This window comes from Takifugu rubripes, chromosome 15 (assembly GCF_901000725.2).
Source record: "Takifugu rubripes chromosome 15, fTakRub1.2, whole genome shotgun sequence".
In the NCBI taxonomy this organism is placed as follows: domain Eukaryota; kingdom Metazoa; phylum Chordata; class Actinopteri; order Tetraodontiformes; family Tetraodontidae; genus Takifugu; species Takifugu rubripes.
The window spans coordinates 7,315,825-7,332,238 of NC_042299.1; the positions used below are offsets into that span (position 1 = coordinate 7,315,825).

The following is a 16,414-nucleotide window of genomic DNA, read 5'->3' on the forward strand; positions in this document are numbered from 1 at the left end:
GGAGGAGATGTAGAACATTAAAATTCATGTAAACATATTTAATTCGGAGTGAATACGTTTAACTTAAGTAAATGTTTTTAGTAAGTCTGATTCAGCCTCTTTTTGCTGATTAAACAGTAAGAAAATAGGAACTTTCAGTGACTTAGTTTCTGTTTTTTCTTGAACATTCAGCAATTTTTCCTTTCTTTTTTTACCAACAGGAACTACAGAAAAAAGAGGAAGAGTTGGCGGAGTCAGAGCATTTAGGGGGGATTTAGCACTCACTAGTGGTCTATTGGGAAAATAAATGAAATATATTAATGTTTGAAGTAGTATTATAGGATTAACAATAACATGAAGTTCATATATCAAAATTGACCCTTGCCAGCATCCATCAACTTGCAAAAATATGTGGGGATGAGAAATGAATTCAGTTTTAAAGTTTGAGTGAAACCAAAATGCAGATTACATTAAAGTTTATTTGATAGCACATTAAACATCTGTCTCATTTGAAAAAAAAAATGCAGCTAATAATTCAGCTATAGTACAGACACAGCTACATGAACAATCTAAGATATTAAACGTGTTGCTCTGAGCAGGATTAAGTGAGTAAAATCTGTTTTAAACATAATTTGAAGCTGGTGACCAGAAATCTGTCTGTTGGCAACAGTAGAGTCAACACCGTTGGCATAGTAACCAAGGTTGGCAGTGTTTTGTGGTAACCCTAACCCTTTTTATGAATGACCTGGGGGGGCAGGGGGTCCTGTGGAGGGCTGTGGAAACACTGGAAGACAAGTTCAAATTTCACAGCGAGCTCTCCTCTTCCTCACTTCTGGATGAAGCAGGAAGCTCTTCAGCCTCCTGACGGGGCTCTAATGATGTCACTTCCTGTGTTATGTCTTGAGAAGGTGATATCTGAGGGCTGCAGAGACAGATTACAGGTTATTTACTATTTTATTACATGCATTTGTCAGATATTGGGTTGAGGGTTAATCCTTCAAGCAAATCTGTCCATACCTGCCTGCGTCGGTCTCGGTGATGTCATCAACTGGGATGATGTAAGTACCACGGGGAGGTCCTGCCTTGCCCCTGTCCACCTCCTCCTCCTCAGAGCGGTGAACATCCACCTGAGAAACTCGGAATTCTGTAGACAACAAAAAGTGTCAGTACCAGATCTACATTTAACGTTCTGGTGAATGGGAGCCATTACATGTTTCTTTTGTGAACGGACCGTTTGCGTCTGTCTCTCGATTCTGATCTCCAGCAGCTCTGGATCGAAGGACAGCTGGTTGTTCACCTTTCAGGAAGTTCTCAGCCAGATTGTGATAACGCTGACATAGAAACAGCCGGTGAATCTACTGCAGGATGTCTTAGATCACATCCAAGACTCTAAGATAGAGAACCCAGATACCTTTTTGTAATCATCAGTCAACATGTTGCCCACAGAGACCACCAGTGAGGAGAAGGTGGGTCTGGACTGAGGTTTCTCCTCCCAGCATTGTTTCATCAGATCAAAACTGAAGACAGATAAAGTGTGAAAGCGTTACATTTGCATCATTCCTAGGACCTGTAAACATGTGCCGTACATGCTCTGTGGCGCGTGTTCGGGTCGATTCATCCTGTAACCCCTTTTCAGAGCTGAGTAAAACTCCTGAGTCAGTGGGACGTCTGGGTACGGGCTGCCACCTGGAACAAACAACATTTCCAAAACTCAAAGTCATTCAAAATTCAACAGTAAGGTAAGAACAGGTGCAGCCATGACACCATTAAGCTAGCCCCTCTAGCCTTGTGATTTGTACATATATGATCCCATAGTTTTTCTACTCTCTAGATCCCAATGCTTGCTTAAGTGTGTGTGTGTGTGTGTGTGTGTGTGTGTGTGTGTGTGTGTGTGTGTGTGTGTGTGTGAATTGGTAGGTTTTAAGTGTGTGTAAGTATACATAGGTTTTAGACTTATTACCGAGAGAGAAAATCTCCCATAGCAGTATTCCATAGGACCAGACATCACTCTGGCAGCTGTAAATGTTCTGGAAAATGCTCTCTGGTGACATCCACTTCACAGGAAGGAAGCTCTGAAAAAAAAAAACACTTGTTTTTTTGTTTTTTTTTAAAACAACCCTTTTTTAATGTGTGTCAAATGTTGTTTACTGACGGTTCCTTTGGCGACGTAGTCCTGATCCTTCGTCAGATCTCTCGCCAAACCGAAGTCGCAGACCTTGACCAGTTTCCCCTCACAGACCAGGACGTTCCTCGCAGCCAGATCTCTGTGGAGACACTAGAGGACACGCAAAGTCATCCACATCGTTTACATTAATGGTTTAGCTAAAGAACAAGAGATGTCACAGGAGACACAAGTTGTCAGAATTAAGCAAAACTCAACCAGCGACACATAATCTAAAGAAATAGCACAACAACCCAGCGCAGTATGAGTATAACAAAACCAGCAACACTGACAGAGCACAGCACAATACATAAACGGGATTCATTTCAGCCCTTCTTATCTAGTAAGATGATTAATCATACATTTCTGGAAGAGAGGAAGTCCATGGCCTGAGCAACCTGGAAGGAGAAGCTGAGGAGATCATGGAGAGTCAGGAGAGGAGAGTCACTGAGGAGGAGCATCGCCTCCTGTTGGTCTGAAGGAGAATGACAGGACACATGGTTGGAGCAGACAGACAGTCGGACACACTGACAGACCGACGGACCTGCTGACCTCACCTGCTGGTGTGTATGGAGTCTCGTAAACAGCAGGTTCGATGTCAGCGTAGCTTAACTTGGTCATGGTGACGTACTCAACGCTCTCCTCCTTATTCATGTCCATGTAACCGCCGTCAGCATCGCTGCAGTGACATCATCAGTGGCGTCACCCTCACGACGGTGAGTGGTGACATCTCTGATGATGTCACTGAACACTGTTAGTGTGCACGTGTGTACCTTTTTTTCTGTTTGTCTCTCTGCAAGAAGGTGTGTCTGTTCCTCTCTAGATAGCTCACCAGGTCACCGTGGCGACAGAACTCGGTAATCAGATAGACAGGACCTGTACCCACAGTCAGTAAATCAGTATATACATATTTTAAAAACACTGTTGCAGGTTCACAGCAGATGTGATTTTCGAGTCATCATTTTAAAGAGTGTAAACCTCCTCTTGTGCACGCTCCCAGGAGGTTGACAATGTTCAGATGAGGGCCGAGATGAACCAGAACCTTCAGCTCCGACATCAGGGACTGAACCGCGCCGCTGTTGGCTGCACAAACACGGACGCGGTATTAGTCGTGACAGACAGACGGGCAGGCAGAGAGACAGACAGACGGATGTGGACGTACATTTGACCATCTTGATGGCCACTTTAGTCGTAGAATGGGAGTGGAGCAAACCAGAGACGTTTGCCTCCACGACACGGCCGAAGGCACCCGATCCCAAGACCGGACCTAAAGACAGACAGACAGACAGACAGACAGACAGACAGACAGACAGACAGACAGACAGACAGACAGACAGACAGACAGACAGACAGACAGACAGACAGAATAGATGCATAAGAACAACACATAAATAGCATAAATAGCAACAGTCATCTGGAGTGTTACCCAGTGATATGTTGTCCCGCGGTACCTCCCAGGTGGAGTTGTAGGGCAGGTGGGTGGGGTCCAGGTAGGTGTACTGCTGTCCATCTGGACTGACTGACTCAATCACCTTCCACCGAACTTCATAACGAGGTTTCTGCGAACATCAATAGCGAAGCCCATGTACTGCGCGTGCTACTCAACCCGCTACCGCGTGACCCATGCAGGCGCCACCAAATTGCTGCAGCGAGTACTGACTTTTCTCCACAGGAGGATGAGGACGATGAGGAAGACCACAGTGATGAAGACCAAGACAAGAACTGCTGCCAAAACTGCGACCTGGGAATAAAGAGCTGGAGAGAAGTTTGACAGTGACTGTCAGCACTCCACTACAGCAGCATCAGACTGTAATGTACAACCGTATTCAGGACAGTATTACTTGCGCTATGTTACAGTACTACTGAAGTACACACAGGTGGTCTGTATTCGCAGGTCGCGGGCTCGCCGTCCTGCAGAGTTTGTAGCCTCACAGCGGACAGCCGACAGAGACGAGAGACTCTGCAGAGTCAGCACACTGTGTACCTGTACAGGTGAGACACACACCATTAAAATGTCTGCTCCCCTCCCATGGTGTTACACTGATGGGGTTACCTGGGTGACTCCTTTGTTTTCCAGTTTTGTGACATTCTCTCGGACAGCGACGCCCTCTGGGGCTGATGGTACACGCCTCCAGCTGTCCGTCATATTGATGCACCTGCAGAACGTGGCTGTAAGTGTGTGTTTGCATGTGTTCATCCCTGTGTTTCCGTTCACGCTTACCTGTGTGAATTGTGACAGCTGTACCAGGTGACGGATGGGGGCGGAGCTCCTTCGCTGACACAGAGCATGACCTTATTGCTGATCTCTGACAGGGATGTGATTTTTGGGGGTGCTGAACCACACACACACACACACACACACACACACACAGGCATCCTATAAGCAGCCTGTCTATCTCTTCATCTGTCTGGTCCGTGTGTCTGCTTGTCTGACCTTTGATCTCCAGGTGGAAAACGACCTCCTCCTCAGCGTCTTCATTATAAGCAGTTGCTGCATAATTTCCTGTCTGATCCATCCGAACACGAACCAGTTTCAGCGTGCTCATATACCTACAAATCAGTTCAGCCAATTAATTAATCCCTTTCATCCAGAACGCCACTCCAGGAAGTGCTTTATTACACCAAAATCCCTTCCTGTTTCCTTCATAGGGAAGTCTTTTTGTGCTGTCAAGTGCTGCCTAACCTACCTGCTTCCTGTCAGGCGTGTTGTGGTGACAGAGGTGGTGTCTTTGTCGACAGTCTGGTTGTCTCTGGTCCAGCGGACGGTGGGAGCAGGATGGGCGTCGACCTCAATGCTAAACTCAACCGTGTGATGAAGGAGAGACGACACGTTGGTCTCACCTGAAGGCCACAGGTAGACATAACCTTGATCTGCAGAGAGAGGCACACATCAGACAGAGTGTGTGTGTGTGTGCGTGTGTATGTGTACTCACCCAGAACTGTCACTGTGATGTTTTCCATGACAGTTTGACCTTTCATAGTCTCCTGTACTGTGCATGCATAAACACCTACAGAGGAAACACACATAAAACACACGCATGCACACAACTTTAGTGAATCTCAAATGAATGAAGAAAATATAAAGTCCTCATACTTTACACTTATCAAGTTGTGACCTCTTGTTTTATTCTAACACATCCCAACAGAACTGCTTCCTGGTCTGGCCCATAGCCAAATTGAAATCCCCAAATTTGGTTCAATGCACTCAAAAATAAACAAAAAAAACAAACTCGACGTACCTGAGTCAGCCACTGTTGCCTTGGAGATGTTGACAAAGGAGCGGATCCGATTGGGCAGGAACTCCGTCAGAGGTTCGATTTCCTAAAGCATCAATAGAAAATCAAAGAAGCTCTGGAGAAGAAGTCTCGTGTGGAGGGTGGGAGAGGAAGTCTCGTGTGGAGGGTGGGAGAGGAAGTCTCGTGTGGAGGGTGGGAGAGGAAGTCTCGTGTGGAGGGTGGGAGAGGAAGTCTCGTGTGGAGGGTGGGAGAGGGGCGGGTACCTGTTTTCGGGGAAAATCCCAGAAGAAGTAGACCATCTCGGTGTCTTTGACAGTACAGTTTACAGTCAGAACCTCCCCCTGTTTCAACACTCTGCTGGACACAGTCAGATCCACCTCCATCACCTTAGGAACTAGAGACAGCGTGAGATAGATAGGAAGATTGAGACCCCCACCCAGAAAAGTCTTGAATGGTGCCCCAAACACAGATTAGCATGGTTCTGCTCTGAGTTGATGTGATTCCTCACCTATGACACTGAAGACATAGTACACCTGGGACTCTATCTTCTGCCTTCCATTTGAGGCCACACACAGGTAGGACGTGTCGTTCAGAGGACCGGTGAAGCCACGGCCCGGCTCGTACATCAAACCGGTAACTGGTATATCAGGACGTTCGTACAGTGACACGTTGAGCTGTGGATCGGACACCAGACAAGGGATCGTTCCTTCCTCTTTTTCCTTCATCACTACACCTAGATCTGAGAGGAGGAACCATTCCTCTGGACCTGATGGGGGACCAGTTGTTATCAGAAGGTTGACAGGAGAAGCTCAACAGCTCAGTAGCACCATTTTCACCTTGACCGGGTATGAAGATGTCCACTGATTTGCTTTGAGAGGACAAGCCCTCCTCACACGTGTATCTCCCGGAATGTTTCCATGTGGCGTTGAAGATGTTCAGAATGCTAATGGACCCCTGATCCTCCACAGCAACACCATCCACCAATGCGTCCTGAGGAAACAGCCACGACACCTGGCTCCAGCCAGAACACACCTGAAGAGAAGAACAGGAGCCTGAACACCACTGTGGAGCCAGACGGGCCAGATGAAGGCGCCTTTACTTACCACAGTGAAGTTTTCATTCGATCTGAGGAGGACTTCAGTGGATGAAGGAAGCAGCTCCAGACTGAGGAAAGCTTCAGGAAGAACCAGGAACACACCTACAGACGGGCAGTAAGACAAACAGACTGAGATAGTGATGGGTAGGCAGAAGCTTGGGAGTAGGACATGAGGACAGACAGATGTGTCTCACCCAGCAGGAAGGGCAGCAACTGAGGACTTCTTCTCCATCCTCCGATTGACGCCATGCTTGCTCGGTGATCCTGGCCAACAGTGAGACAAGAAGAGTTGTCAAAATAAAATTCCGGCTGACCAGAGCAGAGGTCGGGTTCCTGTTAACGACTGGTCCATCGTCATTCTCTGTTGGCTTTGACGAGAGCATAAAAGCTGCCGCTGGATGATCAATTAGCAGTTTGCCGAGTAGATTTTTTTTTACGATTAAATCAAAACAAAGTGACTCACTGAGTGCAAGTAAAATTAAAGGAATGCAGGGTTGATAGTTTTGGTGCTGGTGGTCGGGATGTGTTTGACCATCGTGGTTTAGAACCCGAGTAAAAACAAAAAAAAAAAACATCTGTGAAATCATTTCAAGCCGATGGCTCAAACAGACCTGAACAAGCATTCCTCTGAGTCTGTGTCACTGAGTGAGTGTGTTTTCACAGGGGGATTTTGGATTTATTATCCCTCCTCCTTATTCCTCCAGAGAGAAAACTAGTCTCATTCTGGTCGCCCAATCAGAACGCACCCTGTGGGATCGTGGCCAATCAGACCTCTCATTGATCCTGCTGAGCAGGAATGTTAGTCGACCACTGCAGAAGAAAATAAACTGGAAAGTATTTCCTGTGGGCAGCTGAAGGGAGACGGTTTTCAGCCAATTGCAGCCCTGCAGTTGTTTCGGCTCCTTGCAAACCTGCCGCGAATTCACTGATGAGCCAGCTGCTTTTGCCCGGTCACGCGGAGGTATCATGGAGGTTTTTCCACATCATTAGCCTGACAACAATGTCCACATCTATGAAGCACAGAGGCGGCTTGTTTTGACCTGAAAATAACCCACAAATTCACAACTTCATGGTCTTTGTTGTGGGGTCAACATTAGCCAGCGCTCAACTGCAAAACTTGACCTGGCTACCACGAGGACAGGTGCATTCTGGGTAAACACTTGTCTACAAGAGGATGTCTCCATCCCCGCTGTATCAGCGTTGTCTTTCTACCTAATTGGACTGTTGTTTATCAGGCGTCTCACCCGTGTGTCGCCGCTCACTTCCTCAGCATGGTTCGTTGGTAAGGTCCAAAATGGATGATTGACAGCCTGAAGTCACTGACTTCTGACCTTTGGAGGGGAAAGATACACATTGTTGACAGAAAGATGTCAGTTCTGAATCAATTCAGAACAAAACTAATGTGAGAAGAGTCAAATAATTAGAAAAGCCAAAAAAAAAAATCTATGCTAACTTTAAACTTAGTCCAAAAAACTAATAGACTGCTGAGTGTGGTGATGCAGTATTTGATGCAGAAGACATGGAACACTGGCAAATTCTCCTCACAAATAAAGGAGAAAACAAAAAAGACACTTCTAACCTGATACGGCGGCTTCTTGTCTCCTCTTCCTCGATATTTTCTCCTCCTACTCCTCCTCCTGCTTTAGTGTTTTCCTGTCTCCTCTCCTTTGCTCCTCTTCATCCTCAGCCTCAGTCCGTTCCAGACGGAATGGAAACTCACTGAGAGAACGTCTGTTTTCAATCTGACTCTGCTGTTCGTCCTCCCTCCCGCTTCTCCCCTGCCTTTGACAGGAAGTGAACTGGGTCCAACATACACACACACAACCACCACACACACACACACACACACACACACAACCTACACCACACACACACACACAAGGCCTTTTAATTTTTTTTTCACTCCTCTCTGTTAAATGTGTGTCTTTGTGTATGTGTGTGTGTGAGAGAAAGAGGGAGAGAGAGAAACACTGACTCATTGATCAGCAATAAATCGTATTCTCGGTGAAGTCATTGCAGTACTCACCTACCAATACTTGCCAGGTTCTGATGAAATGTGTTTTTCTCGCAGCGTCAGCTAAAATCTGACCTTTTTGTGTAAAAGCCATTTGGCACCAGCAGAGGGCAGCAGCGGCATTCTGGCCTGCTTTGATCTGTTTTTTTACGCAAAACTGAAGTTAAGCTGAAGTTACTGGAGCCACAACTGTGACCATTTCAGACCTAAGATGTAATAAAAATGTTGCACAATAACACACAGGAACGTTGGTTCTTTTCCCCTGATTTGTCTTGTGTGGCGTCAATCCCAGCAGCAGTGGGAGAAGAAAAGAGCTCCTGGAGAGCTCCCCCTGCAAATTCCACATTAAAAAAAGGCCTGAGCTTCAATCAAACCCAGACTGCCTCCGCCGGGTTTACCCCTGACCTCTAGGCATCAGGTCAAATAACATGTCATACCCGTGTTGACCTGTAGATGTTGCTATATTCCCTATACTGAGGATTAAATGCCCTGGGGGTCAAAGTATCGTTATTCCTGTTATCAACTAGCAATGTCCATAATTTATTTGTTTATAGCTGTGGTAACAGCCCACGACACTCTAAGTCATTAAACTCTTAACGTAAGCAATAATGTGATGTCATGTTTCAGGGTTTTCCCTCCCCTGGTGTCTGCCACTTGCCTGCGCATGTGATAACACACTGGTCAAAGATCACACACACACAATCACACCCAGTTTCATTCCTGAAACAGGTTCCTCCAGTGACGTTCCACTCTCATTCACTGTAAAAACCTCCTGCAGCTGAGACACCTGAAGAGTGTCCTGGCATCTGATTGGTTCAGGTTAACAGGACACGCGTGAAACCGGCTCGGTTTGAGGTTTTATCGCAGTGCTCCACCTTTATGAGGTACCAGGTGGGAAACAGGGACTGCTTTATGAGTGTTGGTGGTTGTGAAGACGTTGACATGTGAGCTAGAACAGACTTACTGGTGCAGGAACAGGTAAACATTACTACACGTAAGCAGAGAGACAGGTGAGAAGGTGTCCACCGTGTTTCTGTCGGCACTCAGAATTTCTCCAGAAGGTAAGAGATCATGTTTTCTATTTGTAAAACTTAAATATCCTTGAAAACTTTCCTGCTTTCTGTTTAGGATTAGGATTAAGGTGTCAGGTGTCACATTAAAGTGTCAGTTTAAATATCCACCCATACAATCATGTAATTCTAGAGTAAACCAAAGCAAAATCAAAGAAAATGCTTTAGCGTTCCCCAGACTACCTTTGTAACATCTACATTATTGTTGAGTGTAAATGTAACTAAAGACTCGTGATCTCGCTAAAGACCTCAGATTCAGAGCATTTCTAAAGGTGTTTCCTGACTTTCAGTCGATCTGCACTTTAGTCCGTTTAGGTGTCCTGACTGATAGCGACGGCGGCGTTCCCTCTCCTCTAGATGGCTTCTCCGCCTGCCCCGGTTCCTGTCCCCAAGCCGCGATCTCGTTACGTCAGGGACGCCCTGTCCTCTCAGGATGGGTGAGTTCAGCGGGGCTCCTCTGCCTCCAACAACACTTTGACTGAGTTGATCTGGACAGTTCAATCATAAAAAATCTACTATTAAAAGACAAGGTAGATATTTCAGGCATAAACATGCTGGAGTTACCTGTTCTTTTAAATCCATCCAGTTATTATTTCTAACTTGCAATGTTTGCATTACAGGGATCAGCCTGGAGACAAGCTTTCAAATGGAACTCAGTCAAAAAAAGGTACATCACACACACACACACACACATATCCCTCTATCCTTGTGGGGACTCTCCCTGACCTAAAGAATATCCCAGACAAACATGCTGTCTGATAGAATGCTGATGTGATAAAGTGTTCTCACAAGGGAAGCGTGCTTTATTGCATGTTATTGATACTGTGATTCCACCAATAGGCTTCAGCTTCAGGTACTTTTACATTTAAGTCTTTGGTTGCTTTTCTCCCGTCTAATGTACATCTTTGCAAAATTTGCAGACGTGGTTAGCACAAACGATCTTGTTTAACCTCGTCAGTCAAACTTGTTGGAAAGAAAAGACTCCAACCTGTTTGTCTAATGGTGACAAGAACGTCAGCCGAATATACAGAGGCAGCTGGTTTAACTTGTTTCTGTAATTGCAATGGGACTTTCCATAATACTACAACAACAACCTTTCTATGGTTACGTATAGTCTTTTGCCCAGTTTAATAAAATAACACAGGGTTAACCTGATGTCCTTATTATCGGCGTATTGTATCTGTCCCTACCGAAGGTGAAGAAGCCCCTCCCCCGGCTCCTGCTGGTTCGGACCATGGCGCTGTCTTCCCCACTCTGGCTGGCATCACTGACATCATCGCCAACAACATCCCCTCATTGGCTGGATTTGCCTCCTCCATCGGTGGTTCTGCACCTACTTCTTCCACCCTTCCGCCCCCCACAGCTCCACCATTAATGAACAGCATGGCTAACTCAGCTGCCCCAACACCACAATCTGTTTCCACCGCAACAACTGTGCCTGATGCTAACGCAAGCTCTGTTAGCCTAGAGAAAATTGTTAGTTCGCTGGCTAATTTACCCAGTTTTACAGGCTTCATTAGCAATGTTACTGACCCTACCGTTAGCTCCACTGTAACCCAAACCACCCCATCGGCGTCACAAACAGCTGGAAGCAATCACAAAGGTACAAATCAACTAATCAGAAGCCAAACAGCTTAATTATTAGCCAAAGGTTCTGCAACTTAATGATTGGAACCAAATTTTCTTTTTCAGATGTTGGAGCATTTTCCCAGCTAGTGACGTTAAACCAGGATTCAGGTGTGGTAGTGCCTCCACAAGATGACCCAACTGACTCAAAAGATGAAGGTATTGAACCCGAGTTTTGTACAGGTCATGTTTAGGAACTTTTTGAACGCTAGGTTTAGCTTGCATCTTTGACTTGAAAAGAAAATGATATCGCAGCTCGATAATAGTGATTTAGAGATTAACTGTGGTATTTTTCATTTGTGTGTATCCTCACGCAGCTACATTGGCATCATGGGCGAGTCAAGAGGAACCTGACATAGACTCATCCAATGAAGAGGACGATACCAGAATTAACCCTGATGGGACCATGGAAGGGGAGCCTCCTTCTTACTTGGAAGCAAGTACCAAGTAAGTGCTCACTGTGATTTAAATAATGCTGCTACTGCATTTTTGCCTAATACTTAATCAATTTTTCTATTTGGAAGCATCTCTTCAAATAGTCCAGGTCGCATGGTCCCATTGAGGCCTGCTCCACCGCCTCCCCCTGCCAGGTCAGCAAAGTCTGCAAAACGGAAGATTCCGAGGTATGTACAAACAAATAAGTTCAGATGTGTGTTACTGGATGGCCCTTCGGCATGGTGAGGCATTTGTGTTATTTTTCCTGCAGAATGGCCTCTATTCGTGTGTCCCGGAAGAAGGGGGGCAGTGGGAATTCAAGTCCACGGGGTGCTGTAGTTCAATCCAGTTGGCTGGACATCTGGAAGGGCTTTAGGTAGGAACTGTCCATGTGGTGGCATAAATCATTGATACTATAGGAGCTAGATTCCCCAGAAGATTACCAAATAAGAATAAACCCAACGAATGAATGAACAGATTGAGGGGCAAGGGGGCCTGTAGAGGTAGAGCAACAACATTTGTCTTTTTCAACAGATACAACGTGTTGTGGACAAGGCTGGAGGGACAGCTGATGTCTCTGTGGAAAAAGAGAACAGTGAGTGGTTTGATTGCCGGTTTAGATATCTTCCAGCCTCTCTGGCATTCCACTGATGTGTGTCTGTCTTCTGTTGGCCAGGACCACTTCAGTGAACTCTTGTTCCACGTCTCCAGTATTACCAATCTGAAGAAACAGGACAAACGCAGGTTTTCGATTTACTTCAAGAAGAAACGCTATGATTTTATGGCTCATAGTGAAGGTAAGGTAAAGGAGAAGGAGGGGAGATACATACTGTACTGTCTGCTGGTTCTTCCTCATGACCTTTTTATCCATCAGAGGTTTACGATGGTTGGGTCACATCCCTACTGGTGTCTCGAGGGCAGCCGAGTCCCCCCCCACCGGAGCTCCATGGACAAATTATGATGAAGGACACGCGAAGCCGTGCCTATGCCGCCATGTGGGGTCATGATCTCTGGATTTATCCCAACAAAGAGGGCTTCCAGCTGGGCGTCGCCTCTTTCTCTGTCCCCCTGAATGTGGCCACAGTGAAATCAATAGGGAAACACTCCTTCACCCTCATCACTCCATTCAAGACCTTCAAGTACCTTCTTTAACATGTGACTGCTCATTTGTGTGAATACTGATTTGTCTCCCTATTAAAATGCCCTCCCTCCCTTTTGCTCCTTCTTTCTGCAGCATATCGGTTGATTCATCAAAGGATCTGTCCAACTGGTTGGACAACCTGTCCTCAACCATTAGTAGTGCGCTGTCTAGCGGCCAGGTGGTCACACGTCTGTGGGAAAACCCTGACAACAAACTGTGTGGTGACTGCGGCTCGGCTAATCCTGAGTGGGCGTCCGTCAACCTGCTGCTGGTCATCTGTCAAAACTGTGCTGGTATTGGACAGTTCCACTAGCAGTTTGTCCACACCATTAATGGTTTTGAAGTAGGACTCGGATCACCCTCTAACACTGAATGTTTCCAGGTCAACATCGAGCTCTGGGAGCCAAGCTGTCAAAGGTACGCAGTCTGAAGATGGACAACAAGGTCTGGACTGAACCACTCATTCAGGTGAGGGGACGTGCCCACTCGCAGAACTCAAGCAGGTAAACTTGTGACACATCTGTAATTAACTTTCTTAATCTTTCCCTTTCAGCTGTTTGTTACCTATGGTAACCGGCTGGCGAATCAGGTGTGGGCGCCAGCTGTGCCAACAGTGGAGAAGCTGCAGGCAGACTCATCTGATGAGGAGAGGTCAAAGTTCATCCAGAAGAAATATAGCAGGGGGTGCTACAGGCGTGTTCATGCACTGGCCTACTCCCAGTCTTTGATGGATCAGGTTCGCCAGTCATGATGATGGTGATGGTGATGGTGATGAGGATGGTGATGGTGATGATGATGATGTGTGTTTTAGAGGCTCCATGTGGTGGTTTGTGGAGACAACATAGAAGAAACAATGTCTCTAATTTGCTCAGGAGCCAAGGTGTGTTTTATCTATCATTTAAACTCAATACAGTGTCACCACTGTTGTCATGGAAACTTCTGCAACTATTATATATTTTTATTATATAACTATATATTATTATATAACTATTATTATATTAAATTTATTTATTACCTGCAAGATGGCTGCTGTAAAAAAAAAAAAAAAAAAAAAAAAAAAGTCCTATAATATTATGTGTTGTAGCAGCTAAATGACTGTATGAGCATAATTACCTGTGTACAGGTGTGTCCCACTGACCCTCAACACCCCTCCGCCATCACGTTGGCAGAAAAATCGGGTCAGGCTCTGCAAACTGAGCTGCTCAGATTAAATGAGTTCACAGGTAACGGGCAGGTGTTCGACCGGTTGGCCATTAATCTCACCTGTATGTTACTCATGGTTCGTGTGTTTATGCAGAAGTCCCACCCTACCAGCCACAATTAGCCAATAGGAGGTCTGACGTCACCTTCTTAGGTAAGGTAACTCACCACGTAACACTGTTCTGCATAATTATTTCAGATTTCATTAATCATTTCTTGTCTTTACATCAAGATGAAGAGGAGGAGCTTCATGGCAAGCTGGAAGAAGATCGCTTTCTCTTCTCCTTAGAAAACAACTCAGCTGTGTGTGATGTCCTCGACTTGCGAGAAGTTCTATCCGTTTTCCTCAACGAAGGGTAACCTCTGTCATATTTCTATAAATGGTGCCAAAACCACAACCAATAACATTAATTCTACTTGTTCTAGTATTAATACTAACTGTGCCATGTCGCGGCTTCAGACCAGGTCACGAGTTTGAATTGGTGACACTAAGTGATCAGATAATCTGTACGGCTGACCACCAGGAGGCGATGCAGAGTCACCTGGTGTATATACTGAAGGTAAACACCTCTGTCTACATCAAGGACTATTTCAGCACTGAGCTATTTGTTTAGCGCCTAACCTAGTTATTTTTAATATTTTAAAACACAGGTGATCCTCCCCAGTGGTGTGTCTTATGCTGAGGTGGGCGGGGCTTCTGCTGTTAGCAAAGTGTGTGTGTTTGAAGTGGGAGGAGCCTCACATCAGACGGATGCCTGGTTGTTGCTATGGGAGGACGGAGTCAGTGTTCACCCCCTCGTCAGTGGCCCAGAACGGATGATGATGGACCTGAGCAAGATCACGTCCCACCGTAATGTTCTTTTGTTTATATTTGCCCCACAAGAAGCGATGAACCAATGGTATTAATATAAGTTTCCAATCCTAGAGACAAAAATAGGCTTGTTCTTTTTTTTCCAGAAATGGAACCTTCAAAAAACACGATCACCCTGGTGACTGCAGACAGGTGTGGGACAGAACTGATGTGTGATTGGCTGAGCCGCTCAACGGTGTTGATGACATCACATTTATCCCATCAGGTGTGTTTCCTTCCGTTTCGAGGAGCAGCGCAGTTGCAAGTCCTGGTTCAAGCGCCTCAAGAAGGCATTGGCCAATCAGAACGCAGCGTCATCATGTCCCCCGCCGACCAGCCACAGGTCCCCAGCTCGTCAGTCTCTGTACCCAGCAATCGATGTGATTTCAGGGGGTTCGGCCCCACAGGCCATCGAACGCTGCATCTCGCACGTCACAAACTACGGTACCGACTGTGTCTGTCTACACCAAACAACCACGAAACCATCCGGTGCCATTGACCTTTCCAACTCTGTATGTCAGGTCTGAAGATCGAGGGCGTGTACCGGCGCTGCGGCCTCGTCACCAAAGTGCACGAACTGGTGAAGATTCTGACGGTATCCCCGATGTCGGCCCCTCTGGAGCACGATGAACAAGGAGTTCTGGACGCCGCCTCTGCTCTTAAACTTTACATCCGCCAGCAGGAGAGTTTGATCCCTGACACGGAGCGACAGCAGTGGCTGCACGCAGCAGGCGAGCACAAATACAGCCGATACGCTCAAACACGTGCCGATAATCAGTCCTGCAGCTCTGCTTTGAGCAGCAGCACTAACGTGATATCTGTTTACCATCATGATAACATCTAGCTGTGGAATGTCTCAGTGGCGCCGTAAATCTGTAAATCCTTTTTCAGTGATTTCAGATGAACAAAAGAGGTTTTCAGCATACCACCGGCTGATACAACAACTTCCTGGTGACAGCAGAGCAACATTAAATGCCTTGTTTGGACACTTCTACTTGTAAGGGCCAGAAGGCGGAGCCAATTTTTTTTTTTTATCCTGTGTGGATACAAAGATAATGTTACAGTTAAAACCAGTTAAGAAGTGTTGCTGATTGTAAGTTGTGATGTTTCCTCCTCAGAGTCCAAATGTTCTCTCAGGAGAACAAGATGTCCGCTCATAACCTGGCTGTGGTTCTGGTCCCGACTCTGTTTCAGTCGATGAGCCAGGATCTGCTCAAACTCACCAGAGAGTTCATCATCCATCACACACTCCTGTTCTTGGTAAATACCATCAGTCACGTGAATGTCGCGACGCCCAAGCTGATATGATGCCACAGAAACAAGTAACCTTAAATATGTTACAGCAGATGCCTAAAGGAGATGTGACGGTTGAGCCCGAAGAACAGATCACTGCCTTCTGAGGAAGAAGAGGACAGAGGCGGCTGCACTACAGACTTCAAGTTGTGTAGTTTGTGTCTGCAAGGATATTTAATCATAACTATTGTATTAATATTCACAGTTCCACAGAAACTGAAGTTCTTATAGTTCTGAATATAAAATGAGCATAAACCATAAGCAGCACCGTGTCATTTACATTATGTTTTTCTAGCATATAACATATTTCTAT

General features: G+C 46.0%; 2 protein-coding genes and 1 long non-coding RNA gene across 5 annotated transcripts; 1 reads left to right on the forward strand and 2 right to left on the reverse strand.

Annotated features, from left to right (window-relative positions):
- Positions 1-437: 437 nt before the first annotated feature.
- LOC101061130 (platelet-derived growth factor receptor beta-like) lies at positions 438-8,311 on the reverse strand. The gene is made up of 28 exons (XM_011611196.2): positions 8,052-8,311; positions 7,717-7,803; positions 6,667-6,736; positions 6,480-6,574; positions 6,213-6,408; positions 5,885-6,142; positions 5,640-5,770; positions 5,380-5,461; positions 5,074-5,148; positions 4,828-5,011; positions 4,575-4,690; positions 4,362-4,473; positions 4,194-4,296; positions 4,016-4,124; positions 3,801-3,895; positions 3,567-3,699; positions 3,303-3,407; positions 3,119-3,223; positions 2,914-3,016; positions 2,698-2,819; positions 2,503-2,615; positions 2,132-2,254; positions 1,940-2,051; positions 1,566-1,665; positions 1,391-1,496; positions 1,211-1,310; positions 997-1,123; positions 438-901 (listed from the first exon to the last, which is right to left on the reverse strand). The coding sequence occupies exons 3-28, from the start codon at positions 6,719-6,721 to the stop codon at positions 784-786; spliced, it is 3,078 nt and encodes a 1,025-aa protein (XP_011609498.2). The 5' UTR covers positions 6,722-6,736; positions 7,717-7,803; positions 8,052-8,311; the 3' UTR covers positions 438-783.
- Positions 8,312-9,280: 969 nt separating this feature from the next.
- Positions 9,281-16,362, forward strand: LOC105417453 (arf-GAP with Rho-GAP domain, ANK repeat and PH domain-containing protein 1). 3 transcript variants are annotated; one of them, XM_011611199.2, is made up of 26 exons: positions 9,281-9,547; positions 9,914-9,993; positions 10,177-10,223; positions 10,752-11,159; positions 11,249-11,341; positions 11,500-11,629; positions 11,707-11,805; positions 11,889-11,993; positions 12,152-12,212; positions 12,294-12,414; positions 12,492-12,756; positions 12,852-13,051; positions 13,141-13,226; positions 13,312-13,494; positions 13,570-13,638; positions 13,882-13,981; positions 14,056-14,112; positions 14,191-14,314; positions 14,419-14,518; positions 14,610-14,808; positions 14,916-14,961; positions 15,035-15,252; positions 15,330-15,539; positions 15,700-15,805; positions 15,927-16,068; positions 16,152-16,362. In XM_011611199.2, the coding sequence occupies exons 2-26, from the start codon at positions 9,914-9,916 to the stop codon at positions 16,206-16,208; spliced, it is 3,306 nt and encodes a 1,101-aa protein (XP_011609501.2). In that variant the 5' UTR covers positions 9,281-9,547; the 3' UTR covers positions 16,209-16,362. The 3 variants fall into 3 exon arrangements, with proteins under 3 accessions (XP_011609501.2, XP_029703988.1, XP_011609502.2); XM_029848128.1 differs by lacking the exon at positions 9,281-9,547 and having other exon boundaries at positions 9,863-9,993; positions 16,155-16,362; XM_011611200.2 differs by lacking the exon at positions 9,281-9,547 and having other exon boundaries at positions 9,876-9,993; positions 10,177-10,221; positions 10,749-11,159.
- Positions 9,931-10,867, reverse strand: LOC115252609 (uncharacterized). The gene is made up of 3 exons (XR_003890937.1): positions 10,747-10,867; positions 10,121-10,195; positions 9,931-10,044 (listed from the first exon to the last, which is right to left on the reverse strand). It is a non-coding gene; the product is annotated as an uncharacterized lncRNA (long non-coding RNA).
- Positions 16,363-16,414: the final 52 nt, after the last annotated feature.